Here is a 24625-nt window from a genome sequence, read left to right on the forward strand (position 1 = left end):
GAAGAGCTTCTGCCTAAGAGCTCATCTCAATCTCCCCTCTGGCAGGTTAAAGCCATTCCCCTTGTCCTGTCCCCACATCCCTTGTCCAAAGCCCCTCCATCATCTCCATGGCCCTTCTCTGGACTCGCTTAAGCAGGTCCACGTCTATCTTGTTTTGCTCAGTTCCCATGGCTTGTTCCACCGGGATGGAAAAGCAGCAGCTGTAACTGCTCTGGGACAGTCACTGATGTCCCTTTTTTCCCATTCCATCACACTGCATTCCATCCCCCAGGCTGAGAGGTGGCTCCTCTGACTTGTACATCCAAAGGCTGAGCCAATGACAAACCCCTGCAGCCTGCAGATCGCAATCCCTCTGTTCAGAACAGCAGCCCTGTTCCAAGCCACATTTCTCCACCTCTTCAGTAAGTTGTAGGGGGCTGCAGAAGCAGACCCCCCCCTCACAGCAGCCAGCATCAGTTTTCCTCCCTGTGTTATCTCAACCCAGCTTAGCAAAGCCCAGCCCATGTTTAGCACTCCTGTTTCCTGTCGCCAGGGTCAGTGGGGCACAGACACAAAGCCCAGCGAGGCTGTGGGTGCCCCTCGCTAGACACCTCCTTCCCCTCCAGATCAGCTCCTTGCCAAAAGCCCTGGGCCACGAGCCAACATCCAGTCCCTGGGAGCCCTCCAGCTCCTTCCCAAACACAGAGCAGCCCGTCTGCTCCCTGCAGCATTCCCAATGCCTCAGCTTCAAAGGTGGTGCTACACCAAAGGAATCGCGGTCCACGGCAACATCCATAGGCATGAGCGTTGCTTCCTGTGGAAGAACAAAGCCTGAGGCCCCTTTCCAAAGGGAGACAAGGAAAAATAGACAATTCTGAGTGAGTGTGCAGAGCAAAGAGCATGAACAGCCCTGCAAAGTGCAGTAACTGTGTCCTGACAATGGGATTATGCAGATGTCTGCCCCGAACACCCTGGGAGGAAGGAGATTGCCCTGGCACAGGTACAGGGATGCACTCTGGCATTGCTGGCTTCTTCCAGCTCACTCTCTCCTACCCGTGTTTGCTCTGGTCCCCAGCGCTGTATGCCTGCAATAGGTGTGTGAGCACTGATATCAGCACAGCACCAGCTCTAGGGCAGCAGGAGGCCAGGAGAACATGGAGGTCCTACAGGTCAACCAAGATTCTCCCAGTGATCAGCTTTCCCGTGCTTCCTAGGAGGAATCTGATCTCTGCTATGGCAGGTATTGATCTTCTGCAGCTGCTTTGATCCAATCCAATGCCAAACTGAACAGGCAGGGCTGGCCCAAGGGCTCTGGTTGGTCAATCCAAGCTCAGACCAGCACAGGACCACTCCCCAGCTCCTACCTCCAGCCAGCACCGTGGTGCAGTGATGGAAGAGCAGAGATGCTCCTCACTGTACCCTCTGGCCAGCACTGAAGGCATTGCCCTGGAGCAGAGGGTGCATTCACAAATGAATGAGTTGAAGAGCAGTCAAATGTCCTACCCAAGGTCATTGAAGTTTTTAGAGGGCTGGAGCATCGAGCCTGGCCCATTACTGTGCCCCTGGCACCAACTTGCTTTGCAGGCCACCCTCCCTGGCCTCTGCTTGAAGCAGCTGATATTATCTGGACAGGCTGCAGCCCCATCAGAGGCACACTGCAGATGCACAATGCATCCCTGCTCCGGGGAGCTCCAGCCCCAGGTTGGTGAGCTGCCTCAGGCACTAGTAACCCAGTGCCTTCAGCTGCTGCCCTGCCTGGCCCAGGAAAGGCTCGAGAGGGGGTTGAAACAAAGCTAAACCACAGCAGTCGCTATGGGGAACCTGGATGAGGATTGCTGGGTCATTGCAGTGATTGCTCCCACAGTGCAGGGAGTTCTGCAGCACCTCAAGCACTGTCCCCACAGCAGCAGGGTTCAGCTGAGGAAGTATCTCATCTTGGCAAGAAGCTGGATGGGCACAAACCCTGTGAGCCAGAGCCATGGCACACAGCAGAGATGGGGCTTGGAGCAACCTGCTTTAGTGGAAGGTGTCCCTGCCTGTGGCAGGGGGTTGGAACTGGATGAGCTTTAGCTGCCTTGCAACACAAACCAGTCTGTGACTCTACGATATGGTGGAAAATAGGAGCAATGCTTTGTAACCAGCAACACAGAGCAGGAAAGGAGCTGCTTTCTGCATGACTTAAGACCTTCTTTGTTCCCTATTCTACAGAGGTAGGGCATGAACCACAATAGGGAGGTCATAGATGTGAATGTGGACCACAGGGACCCAAGATCTGCCAGCCAGTCTCAGGGGAATGGCTGTGTGAGCATAGGGGTGTAAATGGGCTGCACATTGATCCCATTTTATCTGCCAACAGAGCCATTCCCAGTGAGCTACACCTGTATCCTTAGCATGTTCCCTCTATCCCAACAGATTAGGAACCTCAAACCACGGGGAACCGTTCCTCCCAGCTCTCATCCCAGCAGAGCAGGAGCTGGTGGGGATTTGAACATGGAGCTCCCTAGGTGCTCGCCCAGTGCGGCTGTAACTCACCGTGAAGGTCTGCCAGTCCTCCCTGGAGTTCCTCCAGAGCACGATGGTGGGAACACCGGGGATGCCCATGGGGCCCGGATCACCTGGGAGGCCTGTGCGCCCCACGGCGCCGGGGTACCCCTGCGGAGAGAAGGGCAGCTCCTTAAAGCCAGTCTAACAGCCAACACAGGCTGGACATTCAAGTCAGCCTCTAAGTGGAGTCTGGGCCTAGGCATGTTCCTGGGTTCAAACCAGCTCCCAAGGTCTAAATAACCCTGGCGACAGGGAAAGCAAAAGGAATGAGCTTCTGAGATGTGCCCAGACCCATCTAAGAGCCACAGGTATTGAAGCCAATGCACACAGAAGTAGCATGGCTTGTGGGACAAGGAGTTTGCCCCTCTACAGCTCGGGAAAGATGGAAACTCCCATGCAATGGTGGTTAGGAGCACTCATGCTGTTTTACTGATAGGGAAACTGAGGCACCATCCTTAATCCAGGGCATCTCCAAGCATCTGCCAGCGCACTGGGCAATGCTGTGTGCAACAGGAGACCAAGCTGTGCCATGCAGGGCGCTGTGCACCAGGTTCCCAGAGCAGGAAGGACAGCCTGGGTCTGCCCAACACGGTGCTGGAAGACATGTCCCTCCAAGATGAGCTGGTGGATACAGAAGGGGCTGGACACTGGGGCACACCAGCATCCCTCCTCCAGGCAACCTGAGCTAACGCTGCTTCATTTCCCTGCTCTGCTGCCTTTGCAGAGCCATTAGGTGGCTCAGGGGAAAGACAGCATCTTGTCCAGTCAGCTCAGTCCTGAGCCTGGGCTTAAAATACTTGGTAACAACAGTTCTTTCTTTTACCAAATGCACATCAAGGGCCACCAGAAGCAGCTTCAGAATCCCACAGTGCCCTCTTGATGAAAACCATCCAAATCAACCCAAACCATCTGTGTATTCACTGCAGACCCTACATCCCGTGTTCTCCTGGATACTCACTTTGTCTCCTTTGGGTCCCACCAGTCCACGCCTCCCAGGACAGCCCTGAAAGGCAAAGGAGAAGAACTGTGTCACCCTGAAGGGAGAACCCCACAACCAGGGGGTATCCCACAGTGGCTGGGTGACCCCTCCTATGGCCATCCTGGCCCCAGGGAAGCAGGAACTGAGCGAAAGCATTAGCACCAAGTCTCAAAGAAACACCCCAAAGAGTGGTGGGGTGGAAATTGCACCCTATGCTGCTCCCTTCCCACTCTCCTGCTCTGCTCAGCATCCATCACAGAAGTGCCCCACACCATAACTCCAGACTGCAGAAGTGACTTTCCTGACACATGGTGTGGAAAGGGAAGGTGTTAAGAAACAATCCCATAAAGCTGGATCAGGGCCACATGCTCACACAGTAGTTTGGAGGAGAATGCAAACATCTGTGGCTTGTGTGAGATCTGATCTAGCTCCTCTCTAGCCAAAAGCGCACATTGAGCCAAGCAGTGACCCCACTTCAGGGCTCACCAAAGCATCTGTCTGGACAGGAACAGAGTCAGATGGAGATCCTGGCTTTGCTTGATAAAGAAATCCAGCTGGAAGATGTCAGCAGAAACTGATAGCACGCCAGGCTGCAGCGCAGCGTCTACTGCATGTCTGCTGCGGATCTGATGGCTTCAGTTGCAGCTGCTTTTTGTTCTGAGCTTGCAAACAGCCTTGTCCGAGCCTGAGAATCCACATGGAGTCATCTCCACCCCAGCACAGCCATGCTGCATCCCTGCTGCAGCTGGTCCTCACCTCCCTGTGCTGATAGGATGGGTGTAAAGACCAAGCTACATGTCCAGAAGCAGCATTGGCGCTGGGAGATGCTGGTTTGTGTTGGAAAGGACCTTAGAGCTCATCCAGTTCCAACCCCCTGCCTCGGGCAGGGACACCTTCCACTAGAGCAGGTTGCTCCAAGCCCCTGTGTCCAACCTGGCCTTGAACACTGCCAGGGATGGGGCAGCCACAGCTTCTCTGGGCACCCTGTGCCATCATCAATCCACTTAATTCAGGATGCCTGGGCTGGGCAGCAGCCCCAAAACAGGCTCTACGTGCCCAGACCCTCTGGGCTGGGTCCCCTCCTCACCCTGCTGACAGCAGAGCTGTCAAACGCTGTGTGGTTTCCTCCACTCCCAGGATTATTTAATCCTTCAGCATCTGTTCCTTTTGCTGTTTTCTTCTATTTTTCAGGCAGTCTCTGCAGCAGCAAGGAGATGGCTTGAGGGGGAAGCTAGCAGCCCTAAAATTAACTGTTATCTTATGAAGCCTGGCTCATTGATGATGAATTTAGTGCCAGGTTCCTCAAACACAGCCACAAAGAGCTGTTGTGTGGAGCCCTGCCCTGCAGTGTCTGGATGAAGCCCCAGGGCAGCCCCGAGCTTAGGGCATCCCAAATGGCTTCCATGCAGATGTCTGCCCAGAGGGAAGAAGGTGCCCATGGTCACTTCTGGCAGTGGCACTGGGTAACTGAAATACAATTTTCTAGAGGAGTTGTTAAGAACATATGACCAAACTAAGGGAAGAATTTTAGCAGAAGAAACAAACATGGGGAAAACCTGGAGAGGGGCTTTGGACAAGGGACAGGCCAAGGGGAATGGCTTTAACCTGCCAGAGGGGAGATTGAGATGAGCTCTTAGGCAGAAGCTCTTCCCTGTGAGGGTGCTGAGGCGCTGGCACAGGGTGCCCAGAGAAGCTGTGGCTGCCCCATCCCTGGCCGTGTTCAAGGCCAGGTTGGACACAGGGGCTTGGAGCAACCTGCTCTAGTGGAAGGTGTCCCTGCCCGTGGCAGAGGGTGGGAACTGGAGGAGCTTTAAGGTCCCTTCCAACCCAAACCACTCTGGGATTCTATGAAAATACATAAAAACATTTTCAGCTACTTCCCAATGAAGACTGAGAACCTCTATGAATTCTTTTCTATTCCAAGTTTACCTTTTTCTTTTAATTTCCATTTTTTCATCCACTACGATGGATGAACAATCTGACAAAAAACCAAACCTTATCTCAAGTCAATTCAACGCTGTGCTTTGAACCACCACAAATTTGGGGACGTTGCAGTGGTAAAGAAATGATGGACAGTGATGCCAGCAGGTCCATGAGCTGATGTCTGGGGTTTGCTGTGGGGGCAGGGACCGGAGACGTGTCTTGGTCCCACACTGAGCCTTTCGGCCTGCCTCTGGACAGGACCACAGAGTCATAGAGGTTTGGGTTGGAAGAGACTTTAAAGATCCAGGGTAAAATGAAAGCCGACAGCATGGTTAAATGATTTGAGACCAATGTCTAGGGAAGGAGGACAATGGAATCATCTTCTCCTCTCCAGTTGCCACTGAAGCTTCTCCAGGGATATTGAAAAACCTCCTCAAAGGGCCAGGCTGGTGCACAGCCCCATGCTGCCTGCACAGAGGTTTCCCTGCCCAGTTCCCCCTGGAGCTCTGGCACCAGTAACCTGCACCCACCACCCGCTCCGGAGGGGAAGCAGAACCATGACCACCCATCCCAGCCCTGCAGCACTCACCGGCAGCCCTGGTGGTCCTGGCAACCCTGGTGGTCCTGGCTTGACGTGACCCTGCTGCCCATGTGCCACTGGCGACACAGGGTGTCCCAGGCGGGCAGTGCTGTCCCCAAGCCCTGGGACAACAGGGCTGGCTGCTGATGGAGGATGCTCCAGGAGACCTGCTGCTGACCCTGACCCAAAGGGACCTTTGGGCATGTTTCCTTTGGAGGCAACTCCCTGATGTGGCAATGGGGAGACCTTGGTGAAGGTGGCAGGCATGTCCAGGTCAGTGATGGCATCACCGGGTTTGCTGGGCAGGAGCTGCTGCCGAGTGCCCACATCACCCATCTGCTTCTCCGTGGTGACATTCTCCTCCCAGGGGTTGGAGGCACGCTCCTTCTTGGCTGCTTTCGGTGTTTTGATGGAGGAGCCTGGGTGGATAAAAGCACCATCTGGTATCCCAGTAGCATGGTGAAAGACAGGCTGAGAACACTGGGGCTGTTCAGCCTGGAGAAAAGAAGCTGCGGGGAGACCTCAGAGCAGCTTCCAGTGTCTGAAGGAGGCTACAAGGATGCTGGGGAGGGACTCTTCATCAGGGACTGTAGCGACAGGAAAAGGGGTGATGGGTTCAAACTGAAACAAGGGAAGTTCGGGTTGGATATGAGGCAGAAATTCTTCCCTGTGAGGGTGCTGAGGTGCTGGCACAGGGTGCCCAGAGAAGCTGTGGCTGCCCCATCCCTGGCAGTGTTCAAGGCCAGGTTGGACACAGGGGCCTGGAGCAACCTGCTCTAGTGGAAGGTGTCCCTGCCCGTGGCAGGGGCTTGGAACTGGATTAGCTTTAAGGTCCCTTCCAACACAAACCATTCTATGACTTTGGACTCACCGGAGCTACCAGCAACCCACGAGCTGGCTCTGCTGAGCCCTGGCCTGCCAGGGCCGGTGATTTTGTTATAGGTGGAGTTCAACAGCTCAAAGCCTTCCTCCTCAATAGAAAGGCTGCTCTCCTCCTCCTCAGCTGATGGCATCTCAGTGGCAGGGGGTGAAGTCAGGGCATTCCCATCAGGCTGAATGTTGAGGGTCTCCTGGGCATCCTCCTGCATCCAAGGGAGCTCCAAGGTCAAATCTGAATGGGTGAGTCTGGAGTCCTGACAAGGAAGAAGGAAAATGTGAAATCTGAAGTTTTCACCTGTTTTTTTCCCCTTCCCCACTCAACACACTCGTGCTTCTTAATTTCCCATGTGCAGGAATGCTGCTGCAGGGGATGAGGTGGCCCATGGCTTGTGAGCTCCAGGGCAGCTCCTCCACCCCAGGCAGGTCAGTTCAGCCACCGACAAAATAAAACTTGTCCTCCACAATGGACATGAGCCAGTTGTCAGCATGGGCCATGCTGACGTGAACCATGAACCTTCTCCTCACTGTGCCATTGCATTGATCCCCCTCAGTTTTCTCTGCTGGAAGGGTGTCACAAGAAAAGCCCATAGAGAAAACCATGTGAGAAACCCAACCTTGAGAGCAATCACTAAAGCAAACATATAGAGTTACACCAGGGATCAGGCTGCTCCTTCAGCCTTTGATTTTGCTGCTTGTGCCTCTTCCAAGGGGGAATAGTACAGGCAGGTTGGAGGGGAGCTGCCACCACACATCTTCCCAGCCTGCAGTGGTGCTGCTGGCACTAATCTCTGAGGGAAGGGAAGCGCAAGTGGAGCCTTGTGGCAAGTTAGTTTAAGGCAGTGGCTTGCAAGAGACTCACTCTGTCTCTAGGTACCACTTTAAATGGTCCCTGCAGGACAACGCAGGTCCCAAGGGCTCCTTCAGCCCTACAACCACCAGTGGCGCCCAGATACTGCCCAGGGATGCAGGAACACTTCAGTGTTGGTAGAAGTGTCTATGCTCAAGACAAAGGTGTGAAAAAGGAGCTAAACTGTGGAGAGATACCTGCATTTAAAATGTTCATCAGTTTTACACCCAGCACCAGAGCAAGTGTCTCAGGCCAGGCTTGCACACGCAGCCACATGCACAGAGGTCCAGCGCTGGGTTGGTTGGTTGGTGGGTGGGTGTGAAGGACCTTCTCCTCCACTGGAACAACTGGCAGCATTCCCATCAGCCCCACCTGCTCACCACCCTCCTCAGAGCCTGCTCCGGGCTCCCACTGAGCTCCATGGGACATGGACAGCCTGGTACATGGCACCGAGAAGAGCTGGGTGCGACCTGAGCCCTGGCTGGTGGCTCCTTGGGGCTGGTGCCACGCAGCTTGTGAGGAGACAGTCTGTGAGAAGTCACTAGAGGGAGATGCAGGCCCATGGTTGCCTTGCGGGGCTGCAGAAGGAGCAGGGAGGTACAAGGAGATATGAAGCATCTTTCCCATCCCAGCTTATGTTGATTGAACCCATTGCTCTGGTTTTGCTTTGCACCACGGACCCAAGACACACGTTTGCCTGGGAGCACCGAGGTGTATTTGCATCAACAGCAAGTAGAAAAACCCAACAATTTCTCCACCAGAAGTGATGATTCTGTAGGTAGGAACCCAATGTACTGGTGGGTCACGGGAGATGGCTCCAAACAAACCCCACTTCTGGAGGGCCCTGGGAGGCTGAGGAGCTCCAAAGACAGCAGGAGCTGCTGAAGCCTTTGCTGTGCTGCTGGGTGCCGGGCCACCAGACTGGAGATTGCCAACCTCTTCCCACCCCAAGGCGGGAGGAAAAGTGAAAATTCTCAATTTTCAACTTTGAAATGTCAAGTTTGAATAACAGCTGAAATTCTTTGTTCTCGATTGTAAAAATTGGGGGGAGGAAGGGGGGAATATCTTTGTTATATATTTGTTATAAATTTGTTATAATTTACTTTGATTTCAAGCCTTCACGCACAACCAATTTTATAAGCTAAAATCCATCTTGAATCAGAAAAAAGTGTTGTTTTCTTTCTTTAATACCAAAAGTATTTTGACTGTTTTTCCCCTCCCAAAATCTACCCCAAACAGATCCCCTAAAGTCCTAAATAGGGCAAATAAACATTCTCCTAAAAAATTATCAGTGCCAACAACTACTGCTGATACCAGCCATGGACACAACCCCAGACACCTCCAAAGAGCATCTCCACCCTCACACCCACAGCAGGAGGATGGTGAGGCCCACAGTGCACCCATTTCTGTTGGTCCCTCTGATGCTGTGGCAGGTAAATACATGAGGGATGTATCTAAGACTGTGTGTAGGTACCAGAGGAACCCGCCCTGGGTCACATCCAGGTCTCAATGTTACCTGGCCCCTGTTTAATCCCTGCAGCTGCAACTTGGAGGAATATTAAGAAATAATATGAAATCATAATTAAAATTAAATTTGAAAATAAATAAATAAATAGAATGGGAGGAAACGGGAACATTCCCACTTCCTCAGCCCTTAACAACAACTTTTCACCCCACTTGCAGAAAGAGACCTGCCCCCCACAAAGGGAAAGGCAATGGCGATGTGTTGGGGTTACTCTGCTCCTCTGGCCAGTGCTATGTCCCAAGCCAAAGGAGCAGCATTCCTCTAGAACCAGGATTTTTGTTGATACCCCAAATGGTATTTACAGCCATATCTTGGAAGAACAGTGTTTGCAGCACTTGTTAAATAGGCAAGAAGCAGCCTAGCACCAGGGAGGATAGGTTGCGAATCCTGGGTTTGTGCTTTGTGGATGCTATCGCACCCCTTAGTTGCATCCAGCGTTTTTCCCACTCTGCAAGGCAGGACCATGGGTCCTCCTTAGAGGTGTCTGGGGAAAGAGGGCCTGTCTGGCCACCTCTGGTCTTTGCTTTCCCACTTGCCATCTATGTTTCCTTTGCTTTCTGTCTTTTCTGTCTCATCCTGACCTGGCACAGGGTGCCCAGAGAAGCTGTGGCTGCCCCATCCCTGGCAGTGTTCAAGGCCAGGTTGGACACAGGGGCTTGGAGCAACCTGCTCTAGTGGAAGGTGACCCTGCCCATGGCAGGGGGTTGGGACTGGATGAGCTTTAAGGTCCCCTCAAACCCTCAGTCTGGGATTCTATGGTAACCAGGAACTGCATCTGGAACATCACATGCTCCCAGCAGAACATCCTGTGGTTTAGTTTAAGCCATTCACAAATGTTAGAAAACAACCAAGGAACGAGCATCCACACGGCCCTGGAAGCAAACCAGCCTAGCCCTGGAGCCATGTTCTCCTGTAACCCTACAGCCTTTCTCCTGGACATAATATCCAAATCACAAGGAAACCACAGACATCAGCTCACCAACCCCTCAGGCATGGCTTTTTCAACCCCAAAGTTGCAGGAATAGGGCCTGGAGCCATATAGCATGTGAGGAAGGTGAGGACAGAGCTGCCAGGCATCAGCTTCACCCACTGCAAGGTCACATTTGCAGTCCCCTGGGGCAGCACAGGCTCTCAGGAGATCAAGACAGGGTCCTTCAGTGTTTTCCCCTCACACACATAGTCAGGTATATGCCTTCCCTCTCTTTGCACTTGGGTCCAAGGCAAAGAAAGGCAGTGAAACCTGAGTTGAGGAAAGGCAGAAACCTGCCCTTGCTACAACAAGCCTTCTCCCTCTTGTAGCTCCTTAGCACAGCAGCATAACCATTTCTTTCCTTTTCCCTTGCTACACAGCACTACCAGTGCCAGGGAGAGGGACCCCAAGGGGTTAATAACAGTCTGCACTAAAAGCAGACACCTCACCCAGGCTGGCCCCCACCTTCACCACACATCACCCAGCCACCGCAGAGACCACCAGCGCCCTGGATCAAATTAGTCTTCCCAGATAGATCAGAATCAGTGGATTCAATTACATGAGGGTAAAATCTCCTTCAATGTAACATATAAACCAGATTTCAAATTCAGTTAAGAGCCCCCTGGTCATTAGCTTCAACTAACATGGTTTGTGGTCTTGTTTCTGTTCAAGCTGCAAGCTGGTGGTGGTCAGTAAAGAGCTGTAACACAAACTCTAAACCAACATTCCTTTTATTCTCCCTGAAGTAATACCATTAAAAGTAACCCCTAACTTCTTTTACAAAGTCCTTTTGGGCAAGAAATCAGAGAGCAGCAGCAAAAGCATTCTGGTCAAAACTTGACTCCATCATTTGTATGTCTTAAAATCAGCTGTTAATTATGAGCAACCACATCCCCTGCAAGGTCATCTTCCCACAGAGCATGAGAGAAGCCAAAGGGGACCCAAAAGTACCTGCAGGCAGCTGCGTCACCCCCTTTGGCCCACCCTCAGTAAGGAGACCCACATCCACCTCAGGAGTGAGCTGCAGAGCATGGGGCAGACCTGGAGACTCTGCAGACCATCAGTTGAGGTGCCCTTGGCCCTGCTATAACCCCCTCAACAGACACACAAAGCTGATGCTCAGCCATAGTTCCACTGCTGTTCACCTTCCCTGTGGCTTGTCCAGGAGGAGTTTCTGGGTAGTCCAAGGAGCTTATTGCTCCCATTAACACACTGTAATTTGCAGCCACTAGCTCACTTTCCTCCCTGAACAACAGTCCATGGCTTGCATCATTTGTTAGCAAATCACAGCAAAACCGGGGCAGCTCCATACCTCACACTCCAACATCTGCCCACCATTTAGCATTATTTGTAACCCTCCAGCAGCTGGGAGCCTGGAGAAGAGCATCTGAAGCATGAAAGGGGCTGAAAACTCACCTTGGAGGGGAGGCAGAGGGAGTTAATTTACCCTCCCATCCTCCTCCTGGCACAAAGGATGCTTGGAGGTGAGGACCAGGCGATAGATGCTCCTCCTGCACTACACACAGCAGTTAAGTCCTCTGCAATCCCAGCTGCATGCTTCAATTTTGGGTTTGGCATATAAGAAAACCAACAAGAAATGAGAACTGCTGGGGCAGGGACTCGGCCTATTTGTCAGCTTCAATTAAAATGGTATTAAAAATTGACTCATTAGCTTTGGATTTTACTGTTTCTAGCCCATTTTGTAGGATGATCTCTTCAGCCAAAGGAAATTTCTTGTCTTTTTACTTTGTAACCAACCTTTTCTTTCACAAACAGACCTACAGCAATGCAGGACTTTAAGAATGGCCTTTTCAATGTGGAAGTGAAAATGTTTCCTTTGAGGTGGAACAAAAACCAGGCTGCTGTGACCTGAGTACCAGGAACTGCTGCAGACTGCCATCCTGAGCCATCCAAAGATGCAGGAAACACCACAACAGGCATTTTCTCCTTTCATTTGATTAGGTAGTAATGTCTTTTGGGGGAAATAAGGGTCTTTCCTTTCCAAGCTCCATCTTGAGACCATGGACATCAACACCATCTCCCAACCTAAACCCCCAAGTGGGTGCCCACCAGGACCTGGGGTTGTGGAAGACTCATTGGCTTCACGTCAGCCCCTCTCTCACCTGGAGCTTCCTTCTAGCCAAGGCCTTGGCTAATAATTAACAGCAAGTCAAGGAAATAAAAGCACCAAACAGCAGCAGAAAAGGCAGGATTTTGGCACTGAATCAAAGCAGGGAGCTGGGGGAAGGAGCAGAGGGCAGGAGCAGCTCCAGGTTTTCCCACTGCAGGGAATCACCAGTTTCGCAAAGGAAAGGATGGACAAGCTCAAGGCACGAGCTGCTACAGCAAGGGGAAAAGCCTTGCTGGGTGATTTCACATTTCCTGCTCACACTCAGAACAGGTCAGAGCCAGCCACATGCATCCATTCCTAGAAGGAGCACCAAGGCACAGTATCCAGGCGGTTACTGCTCCAGGAGCATCCCAGGGGAGCAGTGACCAGCCTGGTCCCCAGGGCTCCCAGCCAGGAGGTGCTGGTTGGCTTTCCAGGACATTGGTCTCATCTGCAGCACTGGCTGCTGCCATGGAGACTGGGCTCAGGGTTCCAGGGCTGCCATGTGAATGCCTATAGCAAGAAAGCTCTTAAAATCAATGGGCTGGTACACAGAATCTTTTCTTTTAGTGTTATTTTTTGCTGGTAAACTGCTAAAGAAAAAAAGCCACCTGATGCCTAAAGACACCTTGAAAGTCCCAGGCAAAGGGGCTATAAAAGGGTGCCATCAAATCCAGTAAGATAAATCGGCAGAGGCATCTCTCGGGAAACTAGAGGGAAGGTTTCTAAACACCATCCCTTCACCTCACAACCAGAGGTAGACATCCTCACCACTGTTCCCCCTGAGATGCTGACATGTGCTTGTGCCTGAATGCACAATAAAACGGGGTCCCTAATGCAAACCCAGAGTGCCCTGGCATCACTATTCATCCTGCAAGCCAGGCCTCCAGCCCAGCTCAGCCACGTGAAGCTGGAAGGAGGCTTTGCTCGAGGTTTGGAGCCTACATCCATGCAGGTGCTCATGAGCATCACCGTGGTCCAGCTGTGATGGTGTGACCAGTCCTCAGCCCCACAGAGCAAGCCCTGCTGCCAAGGGCTCCTAGAGGCCTGAGGACCCCCTGTGGGGAGAACCTCAGCAGCTCTGCTTCTTGTTTATACGCCCCAGACAAGCTCCTAAGAAGGGGACAAATATCAGCAGATAGGGAACCACCTATATGCAAGATATCAGCACCACTCTGCTCCATGGGGTACTGCAGGGGCTTCATGGTTAAGCCCATGAACATTAATAGCCAGAAATAATTTGACAGGGTAAATGTCACAAGGGACAGCAGCTCCCTCAAAGGGAACAAGGGGAATATTTGCTCTCTGTGCAGCAGTCCCTGGAGAAAATATAAAGACATGGCTGTGCTTTATGAGGTGAAATAAAGAATATAAGGTTTTTTCTTCCAAAAGATAAACTGTGAGTTCATGTGGTTTTGACGTTACGATCTTGTTGCTTTGGGGTTTTGTTTTTATTAAAGAGAGGCTTGAAATATACCTTTAATGGTGGGGAAAGAAGCTAAAATCAAAGTACTTCAGCTTTCCAACCTGAGCTGTATTTCTGCCTCCAACCAATTTTGATCCGAAGTGATAATTCCCTTAAAACATATTTTGCAGCCGCAGAATTGAGAAGTTTCAGCTATGGCCACTTGGAAGAGAACTTGGTGCCTCATTCTGTATATCCTGAAGAGGAACATTAATGCTATCAGCACCACTCTGCTCCACGGGGCATTGCAGGGGCTGCATGATTAAGCCCATGAAGCCCAAATAATTTGACAGGCAGAGGAGAAAGGGAAGCCTGGATTAAAAAGATGCTGGAGATCCTGCCTCATGAAACAATTCTGCAAAGCTAAGGCTTTAAAAGCCAGTTCTTCAAAGGGAAGTCACTTGTAGATACAGTGACACAAAAGAAGGATGTGGAGCTGTTGGAGCGAGCCCAGAGGAGGCCCCGGAGCTGCTGCGAGGGCTGGAGCAGCTCTGCTCTGGAGCCAGGCTGAGAGAGCTGGGCTGGGGCAGCCTGGAGAAGAGAAGGCTCCTGAAGGGGAGACCTTAGAGCAGCTCCAGTGCCTAAAGGGGCTCCAGGAAACCTGGAGAGGGGCTTTGGACAAGGGCCTGGAGGGACAGGCCAAGGGGAATGGCTTTAACCTGCCCGAGGGGAGATTGAGATGAGCTCTTAGGCAGAAGTTCTTCCCTGTGAGGGTGCTGAGACACTGGCACAGGGTGCCCAGAGAAGCTGTGGCTGCCCCAGCCCTGGCAGTGTTCAAGGCCAGGTTGGACACAGGGGCTTGGAGCAACCTGCTCTAGTGGAAGGTTGGCAGGGGTTGGAACTGAAGGAGCTTTAAGCTCCCTTCCAACACAAACCATTCTGTGATAAGACATCTAAGCCCAGATGGCATCAGGTGAGGAAGAGCATGGTGTGAAGCTTGAGCCCAGCTTTCCTAAAAGACCAGGTATAAATGTTATTGTTACCAGGTGCCCAGATCTTATTGACCACAACCTGTGAAGCGCTGCAGGGGCAGAAGCTGAAGCATTCAGGTATTTAATAGGTGAAGCCAGCACAGAACAAATCCATAGGCCACACAGCAGCCAGGGAATGCTGGGTCCAGCCCTGCATGTTAGGCAGCCTGCAGTAACATGGAATTGAATTCCTACACATTGCGGACAAGCAGTTTTTAATTCAGCTACACCATCTGGCATGGGAAAGGTCTGTACTGGAAACTCTCATCTGGTGAGCTGAGGGAAATGGGTCTCTAACCTAAACTGGTCTCTTAGGCACAAGGAATCATGACTGAATTACACTGGTTCTGTGTAAACAGAACAAAAAGCCAAGATCAATAGCATAGATGCTTGCTCCTTCAAGTAAGCCAAATTTAGAGAAGAACCAGCTGAGAAAGACAAACTAGGAACTGCTTTTAACAGCTCAGTTGTTGTCCAAAGGCATCAGAGTGGAGGCAGAAGAATGCGGGTTGAAAACCCCCTGAAATCAGTTATGGGAATGAGCACAAGTTGAAAGCAGTCATTAAGGATGATGAAACAGAAGGAAAAAGGAATTAGCATGTGCTAAAAGCAATGCAGAGTCTATGATCTGCAGAAAATCAACTTGGACAAGGAAAATAAAGACAGAAGTGTCTAACCCAGACATCCCTTGTTGCAGCACAAGGTCCTCTTCGTGGTCCCCTGCCACATGGAAGTGTCCAAACCACCATCAGCAGTGTGGGAAGCCAAATCTCTGCCCATGTTTCAGACAATCCAGATGACATCAAAATACTTCCCATTCCAGCAGTGACAAGGAGGAGGGGTTTCTCAATCCCCTCCTGATAATTCAAGCAAAGCAGCATTAAAATAGCAGGCTCTCCCAAAGACGAGCATTGATTTTTTCCAGTTTGGCTCAGAAAGCTGGGGGAGCTCCAGGGGACTGGGAAAAGGCTTTATGCTGTGCCAATACAAGGAAGAAAAAGAAGGCAAACAGGAGGCCTCGAGTAATTACAGACCTCTTCCCTCACGTAGAGCCCAAGCTAAATAACAGAGCAACTGATATGGGGCTCATTAATAGAGAAACTACAGATAATGTAATTAATGCCATGGCTTTGTGAAGAGCTGCTGTGTAACTAACTTGGTATCTTGCCTGAGGAGATTACGAGTGTTTTGCTGAGAAAGATAACAGTGCTGATGTAATGATCCTGGACTTTTGTAGGGCTTTTCTGTTAGTAGGGGTTGATAGCATGGTCAAAAGCCTCAGCTGATTTCCTAAATGAGTGAATAGGTTAGAATCCAGCTTGGACCACGTGTGTCTACAGGAGCCCAGACAACCAGCACAACACGCTGCTCTAGTTTTCAGCTAGGTCAGGCTAGGGAACATGTATTTCAAAGCTTAGGGTCTTCTCTCAGGAAACATGTTTTTGTCAATAGAAGCCTCCTCTATTCAACAGACAAAGGTAAAATGGGATTTATGAGTCTAAGATCAGAGAAAGACAATTTAAACTATTTTTTCCCAGCACATTCTAGCATCAAGCCCCTGGAAGATGGTCATGAGGAAGTTGAAAATCAAGTCTGGACTCCTTGCTAAGCAAGCTGCACTGATTTAGAGGAATAATTGCCAGGAAATCCTATGGGCTGTGTTCAGCAGTAGGTCAGGTCATTATTATACCTTTGGATCTGCAGCATCCACAGCAGGAGCCTATGGAAGAGAAGCCTCTTCGGGTGCTTCCTTATTGCTCTGCACAAGCCCCTGCTTCCTTAGAGAGGTGCACGGGGCTGCAGCCCTCAGCTGAGGCATCACTATCCTCCTCCATTTGCTCTGGGCCAGAGGTGCAGGCTGTTGCATGCAGGGAACATCTGCTCCATCAGAACTGGAGTAGCTCAGCACAGTGGCCCCCAAATCACTGTTCTGTGTGAGCAAGGGCAGAAAATCTTGCTCACAAGTTTCAGGTTGGACGGGGCTTGGAGCAACCTGCTCTAGTGGAAGGTGTCCCTGCCCGTGGCAGGGGGTTGGAACTGGATGAGCTTTAAGGTCCCTTCTAACCCAAACCAGGCTGGGATTCTATGGTGCATCACACTCAGGTGCTGGATTTGGGAAGCAAATATGCTGTAAGCGAATAATAATAAACAACATAAATGATTTCTTTCTGGAGAAGATGCCTCAGCAGTGCTCTGTTTTCACAGGGGAGTGTTTGGGGCTCCCTGGTATCCTACCCAGTCAATCAAACTGAAGCAACCCAAAAGCCTGAACATTCCTGCAAGCTCCACACCCAGGGACCACAATCAGACTGGAAAGACTCTGAAGGACTCCCCATGTTCCCTGCCGCACTCTCAAAGAGCACAGGTGCCTTTTCTCCAACAGCTTTTTCCAAAGCAAAAAGCAGAGCAAACCCCATTTCTAGGTGGCCCTCAGGCAGAGAGCAGCCCTGCTGGCATTGCACCCAGGAGATGTGGCTGCCCCAAGCACACAGCCACGAGCCTGAAGAGGGACATGAAACACTGGTGGGAAATGCAATGCCTCATGAAGCTGCTCACACAGGAGCAGAGAAGTTGTGGATCAAGCAAAGCCCTTGCTGCGATACTCCTGGCATAAGGCAAGCCGTAAGTCAGCAAGGGCACAAAACCTGAACCCAGGCAGAAGGTCAGGTCATAAAGGGTTGCAGAGCAGCTGTAACTCTCACTAGAGGATGCATCAGGACTCAGTTAGATGGAATAGCACTTTATTGCTTTGACCTGGGATGGTGGTTAAACACTGCGGTTCACGCCAACACACTCCATCACATTTATCACACAGTGGATTTGAGGTGAAATAAATTATCCACAGACACCTTATCTTACGTGAGAAACTGGCTTCAGATGTCTTCAAATGGCTGAGATACACAGACACAGGCTTTGGACTGCTCTGATTTAAAGCAAGGATGCTCTGATACTTCAACATTAAGCTAACAAGAAATTAGCAATTAAACCTCCATTTGCTGCTTTCAAAAATTATCTATAAGATGGACCTTCCTCCTAAAGTTGAAGTAGAGCCAGGATTTTTTTTGCCATAAAACATCCCAAGCTTTTTTCCTCTCTTCTTTGCATATGAATTCTCTTAATCATCAAAAGCACCACATGGTGATTTGCCTTATTCAACTGGAACGTGTCTTGGTATGATCAAAAGCTAGCAAGAAAGTCCTGTTAAGTAAGATCTTTTACTCTGTACATTCGATATATTAAAACCTCAACAAAAAAGAGGTTTTAGTTAAAACTCAGACTTGATGTCAACAAAACCTCACTAGAAATATTTTGTTTTGCCATCCAGGTCAGTGATGTCCAAGCTCATTTTGCTCCATGTTCTCTGCTGGCACCAAGCATTGCCTGACCCAGCAGAAATACATGCTCCTGAATTGTGCTATGCAGGAGTCTCCTGCTGAGCACGTGCAAGCCCAGGAGCAGAGACAAGCATGTTGTCAGCACATTTCTGGTTCATTTGGCCTCCTGCTCCCTGGAAGTGTTTCTGGAAAATTACTTGCCACTTGCTCCCTGGCTGCTGGTTTACACAAGCCACAAAGCTGGAACAGCAATAGCAGCCTTGACCCATGATTTCCTGCAGTTTCAAGACTGGTTTGTGTTGGAAGGGACCTTAAAGCTCCTCCAGCTCCAACCCCCTGCCACGGGCAGGGACACCTTCCACTAGAGCAGGTTGCTCCAAGCCCCTGTGTCCAACCTGGCCTTGAACACTGCCAGGGATGGGGCAGCCACAGCTTCTCTGGGCACCCTGTGCCAGCGCCTCAGCACCCTCACAGGGAAGAGCTTCTGCCTAAGAGCTCATCTCAGTCTTCTCCCCTCGGGCAGGTTAAAGCCATTCCCCCTGTCCTGTCCCTCCAGGCCCTTGTCCAAAGCCCCTCTCCAGGTTTCTTGTAGCCCTTTAGGTATTAGAAGGCTGAATCTCAGAAGTAGTTTGAACTGTCCAAATAATGAAACCTGTGAATTTTTGTCTTGTTGGAACCCAGTGGGATTTAAGCTTTATTTTACTTTTGATTGAATGGCTTTAGGATCCCAGTTTAAATTGCTTTGGAAAAAGCCATTCAGTGTAGTAATCAGCTCAGCCCTCCTGCTCATGTTTAGTACAGGCAGACAGAAGACAAAAGACAGGAGAAGGGGTTCAATACCATTCCTCTCTCAAGCATTACTCATAAATTACAATCTTGCCCTCAAAATAACAAATTCACAAAAGGAATAGACTGCAATTCAGGTATAATTGAGGCTGCCAGTAACAGCCAACTAATCTAGTGCCTTCCTCAACTTCTATCTTCCCCCCCACCATCCTAGCCTTCCATAATTATTTAGCTCTAATCAGTAATGAAGGAATTTCCCAACATACTGATTTATGAACAAAGGCATGGAAAGCATAACTCCAAAGCATAGCTTCGGAGCGCCCCTGCAGCAGAGCTGATCTGCTCTTCATTACTGTCACACTGCAACACGTTAGTAGCGCATTTCTTTCTCTTAATAAATTCACACGCCAAGGATCCTGAGGCCTCTCTGGTGCTGATTAAGTGCTTGAAAAATGAACTTGTCCCAAATCCAGAATATCTGTAGTCTTCCCCTGTGGACCTATGAATTTCACCACTTTTCTTATTAGGGCAGCATCTCACCAATTCACACCAGTTGCCGGGAGAAGAGCATCGAATGGGGGAGTACATCCTAAACAGGATCCATCAGGATTTGAGGACTAATTGCAGGGAAGAGACCACCTTCCAGACATGCTCAGGGGAGTGATTTTGCCATCTCAGTTCATTATCATCATCACAAATCCAACCCACAAGCAGCCTCATCAGCACACAAGCAGCACGCTCATCTGTACTGCTGCAACCCTTGTGTCATGATCCAGCCTGGAACAGAGTGTGAACCCTGCTGCACAAGGCCACTTGGCCATACGTGAGGCACAAGTTGCACAAAGCAGTAATAAGATGTAGCCAGACAGTTTAAGCCAGGAGTGAGAGCAGAGACTATCCCCAAACAGTTAAAAGCAATGCCTGGGAGGGTGAGGGGAACACAGACGGGACTGTTCTGCTCACACACACACAGATCTCATTTTACATTTGCTGGCAGCTTTCCCCCTCAGGATGTCTGTTTGCAAGAACTTGAACAACAAACCTTGGCTAGAGATCCCAAATAAAGCAGAAACATAAAGGATGTGCAGCCTACCTCACTCGGAGCAAGCACTCACCCCCCCAATGCACGCAGAGGAGCTGGGGACGTGCTCCAAGCTCCTGCTGGGTGAGAGCGGCTCTGATGGGGAAGCAGCAGCCTCCAGTCTCATGAAGTGGGGAGCAGCCGCCCCTCTCCCACCACCAGACATGGAGCCATGCCAAGGAAGTGTGATGCTTTAACCCCCAGAATCACAACCGCCTCTTCCCACTGCAGAGCTTGAGCCTTTCCCACCATGGCAAGCAGCAGCAGCAAGTCCTCCCCAGGCAGACATCCCACCCCACACGTGGGCAGAAGCCACAGTCATCATCCTCCTGCTTTTTCCTATACCATGCAGAGACCTGCCAACGTCACTGTTTCCTTCCCTCCAAGAAATTCCAGCCAGGCTCACAGGCAGATCCTGTGCACACAGTGGCCTCATCCATTTCACCACCTTCCTCACGCCACAACTCTCGGGCTCAGTGTAACTGCTCAGGAAGGTCACCTAAGCACTTACCTTGGCCTCCATCTCCCAGACATGTCAAGTTACACTCAAACCATTAAAGAGAGACTTTGCAAGAAAAATAAGTAGGTGCCTTGATGGTTTTTTTCGGGATTTTTACCCAATTGGTTGCTGGAGCAACTCATTTATCCAGCAGAAATTACAGTGGTGAGACACAGGGAGACATGGGGAGGGGTGTTCCCTGCACATACCCCTGCAGCAATGCAGAAGAGTCATACCTGAGCAGATGGGTCCTGGATTTCATTGGTTTCTTTCGGCACCTAGACAGTTGGAGAGAGAAAGAGAAGCGTCACTGCCCAAGGACCTGCTCTGACTTCAGCAGTGCTTCTTGTTGGCTGCAGAACTGAAAGGCTCACTGCCTCCAATGGCACGGGAAACATCTAGGGGATGCACACTGGGAACCAGGCATTCATAACAACGTGAGGGAATAACTTTTGATTAAAGCTCTCCAGTTTCTGGGTGTTTTTTGCAGTTTCTTTTGGTTTTAAAGCCCATCAGTCCTGAGGAGGATCAAGGGATGGGATCCGTCCTGTGGGTTCCCACTTGCAGTCAATTCAACGATGCTTCAAACCCCAAAGCTTTCTCCCTGCTGAGTAAGGCCCTGGAGACATTCAGGTGAGTGCTCCAGGCCTACAGAGCACAGGATAATACAGATGTTGAGAGCAGGTTAAGAGAAGTCCATCACCTTGCAGGCTTAGAGCTCTCTTTAGCTTTTAAATCATAGAATCAGACATTTATAGCTCTAGGGAGTGAATCCAACTTATCTTGGAGCTACAGCCAGTAAATGAGGGCTGTCAGCATGAGAAATGCTAGGGATCATTTTTGGAATGCCCACGGGTTACACTTACTAGGAACTCTGACACACTGATCTTCCTTGGATCAGAAAGCTTTGCTAGCTATCTGTGCTAGCAATAGGATCCCAGAGGAAGGAAACACTGGGCAGGACCAAGATGGAGCAGATGCCCTATCCCACACCCAGTTCCCTCCCCTGACACTGCCCTTTCCCATCAGCAATCCCAGCTTCTCACTAGACCACCAGAAAAGTGTATTGCACGTGGAAGGTTCGTGCCAAACGCTGACGTTAGGCATGTCCCTCTTTAGCAAGCCTTTTCTAGGTAACGACAAGCCCTTCTAGACACCCAGCCTAGAGAGACGAGGTGTCTCCCTGAGCCAACTCCAGCTGCTGAGGTGCTTCATGTCTCTGGGGTTTCACTGTGTGATCTGGGCTTTTGGGCACACAGATATCTCTGGAAAAATTGCTGAACACCAAAATAGGAGTAAAATCCACAAAACCTTGATTTTCCAGCATTGCTGGCAAACAGGAGACAGTCTTTGACGGGACAACGCACCAAAGGGTTCAATCTTGCTGGGATAGAGCAAGAACTTCAAAGCCATGTACAACTCCCAAGTAAAGCCTTCACCCCCTCCCAAAAGCAAAGTTCCAGCTGCAGCATTACTTAACAGCTACTCACAGCTTCCCTGTGCTAAACACATGAGCACATACATTCATACACACCCCCAGGCTTTCTTTGGCTCAGAAACTCTCCCTTTAACTCATCCTCCCGTTGCACCAAGCCCATCTATGACTTGAAGGGAGGGTTTGGGTGGTGAATGAAGAAACACCCGATGTGCTGGCCACCATCACCTCCTTGCATCTCAACTCAAACTGGAGACCCAAGTGCTTCCAGGCTGTAATAACACCCTAGGTTGGTCCTTTTATTTGAACTGCACTACGCCAAAGAGGAGTAACGCCCAGCTTTGCAGATGCCCTCAGCCCCACCTCTGGCCAGGCTGTTGGAAGCTCCCATGGGGAACCGAAACGGTTGAGGTTGAAGGAGGATGCGCACGTTGGGTTATAGCTGCGGCAGTGCTCACCGGCGGCTGCTGGGTCTCCCATCACAAAGGTCAGTTGCTGTAGAGCACCCTGGGGAGGAAGACACACAGAAACCATATTTTACCCATGTTTCCTCCAGAGGAGGATGGTCTGGGAGGCTGTCTCCAGCCTCTCACAACCAGGGACTTCTTTAAAGGATAGTTTAGACAATCAACATTCACTCCTTTTCTTCAAGAGCTGGATGCAAAGGCTGAAAGCATCTTCTTCAGGCTGAACAACCCCAACTCTTGGATACCAACAAAAAGCCATAATTATGGCCTTTATCAGGCATTTTAACATGGCCATCTACTCTGAACTGCTGGGAATCCTTTACCTGTAAAGTACTCAGAGCAGGGACTTCACCTTCAACACATGCATGGGACAAGTTCTTCACCAACTTCTTTGCATGCTGACTGCACAGATGACTTCTGTACCTGGTACAAGCCATGGTCAACAAGGGAGGATAAGTGTAAGCCTGTAACCTAAAGGTCTCTACTGCTGACCTGACTGCTGGCACTTGTGTTGCCCTGACCCAAAAATCAAGCACTTTGCACAATTCAAAGCCTTTGCAAAGCTCATCCTTCACAATGAAAATTAATGGTGTGTTAAGGAAGACAAAGCAATGGATTCCTTCAGAGGGTGTTGCAACCCCACTTCATGCAGCTAGAGCAGACTATGTCCTCCAATACAGCCCTGCCAAGCCTGTCCAGCTCTCACCTTAAAGGGGATCTCGAAGGACTCAATCAGGCCTCCAACGATGATAAGCCCCTCAGTGTTCACTCCCATCCCAAAATAGTTGGACCAGCTCACTCTGTCCACCAGCCGACAGTCCACGTGCAACTCCAGCCTCTCCAAGGAGATGCTGAGAGCAACCTGGTGCCAGTGCCCATCGCCGAGGAAGGAAACTGGGAACCTGCATGTCCCGGAGTGGGAAGGGAAGAGACACAACATGAAACTTGGGCCCCACACCTTCTGCAGGACAAGGCTTCACCCTTACCAGCTCCCAGGGTCTCATTATCCACCCTTAGTGCAGATGCAAAGGACAGAACTAGAGAAATCAAGTCTACCTATTGTGACAAGTAAGCACAATCACTTCTTTTCCAGCATGAGGATGCTATTTGCCTCCAATGGATTTGGGCATGTCTACAACCAGTTGAGGTGTCTGGGAAATTATTGGTATTTGGGTCTCTCCCCACTTGATTTATCCCTTGAATCTTTCTATTCTTTGCTTTGTTTGCCAGATCTACATTGTTTTGACAGTGCAGTTAGGCAGGGACTAACTATACTGTCACACCACTAGGTCTGAGGGGCTATCACCGATGAGGGGACATGACCTTGGTTCAGCTGAGGTGGGGTCAGAGCAGCATCCAGAGCACAGAGTGGGAAACCTTAACTCCGGCCTTTGGAGTAGCAAAGGAAGCATGAAAAGGCAAAAAACAGCCACCTGAGCTAGGACTTACTCATAGTGCCTCCTCCTTGTGGTGACAAAGACCAAGGTGTATGGGTTGATCCTGATCTGGAAGAGCACATGGCTCCGATGGCTGAGAATGGTCACAAGGCTGGTGTCCTCCTTCAGTGAGTACCTGAGCTTCATCAGCACACTCAGCTCATCTGCAAACCTAGTAGAAAGAAGCGACGCATTGTGCAGTATCTGCTGTGTCACCATGAACTACCTTCTAAGGACAAAAACCCTGAGTCACAGAACAAATGAACTCAATGAGAACAAATTAAAAGCAAAAAAACAATCATTCAAGTTATAGGGTCAGAGACTCAAAAAGCAGCAGCCAGACCAAAATCAGCACTGTCCATATAATCTCTATGCATCTCTCAGGTGCAATATCAGTTCATGTCTAAGTGGCTGTGCATGACTTTCCATGAGACTCCTGCTCTGCCCATGGCTGAGACTGGATGGTGATCCAAGCCCTTCCATGCTGCCTTTTCTCACCATGGCCAGTGTCCTTGTCCAAAGCAAGCTACAACCCTACATCACGAACAGCAAAGGTTTGACAGGGTCTATGCCTCCACAGACCACTGCCTTGGTATCAAGCAATGCTGATGGAGATGGCTGTGCTGGCTCTCTTGCTCTCTCCAGTTATGCTGCTGGAGCAGAGAAATCTTCCAATGGGAACACCAAGAAAACATATTCCTGGAAACGGTCAGTCAATGGTGTGCCAATGTCTTCCCTCCGTACAACCAAGAAAGATGGAAGACAGGGAAGAAGCACTGGGCTCATGAAAGCTCAAAGTGGATGAGTTATCTTT

At 50.4% G+C, this 24625-nt stretch overlaps 1 protein-coding gene across 3 annotated transcripts in view; it reads right to left on the bottom strand.

Annotated features, from left to right (window-relative positions):
- Positions 1 to 24625, bottom strand: part of LOC115617202 (collagen alpha-1(I) chain-like) — an 87345-nt gene that overhangs the window by 31146 nt on the left and 31574 nt on the right. For all 3 annotated transcript variants that reach the window (XM_030507430.1, XM_030507429.1, XM_030507431.1), the window contains exons 3-10: positions 23825 to 23983; positions 23082 to 23277; positions 22272 to 22415; positions 20710 to 20751; positions 6877 to 7138; positions 6015 to 6424; positions 3482 to 3526; positions 2512 to 2631 (exon numbers count right to left, since the gene is read on the bottom strand). In XM_030507430.1, coding sequence (XP_030363290.1) covers positions 2512 to 2631; positions 3482 to 3526; positions 6015 to 6424; positions 6877 to 7138; positions 20710 to 20751; positions 22272 to 22415; positions 23082 to 23277; positions 23825 to 23983 — 1378 coding nt within the window. The remainder of the gene's footprint in view (positions 1 to 2511; positions 2632 to 3481; positions 3527 to 6014; positions 6425 to 6876; positions 7139 to 20709; positions 20752 to 22271; positions 22416 to 23081; positions 23278 to 23824; positions 23984 to 24625) is intronic.

Source organism: Strigops habroptila, chromosome 15, assembly GCF_004027225.2.
Source record: "Strigops habroptila isolate Jane chromosome 15, bStrHab1.2.pri, whole genome shotgun sequence".
NCBI classification, from domain to species: Eukaryota; Metazoa; Chordata; class Aves; order Psittaciformes; family Psittacidae; genus Strigops; species Strigops habroptila.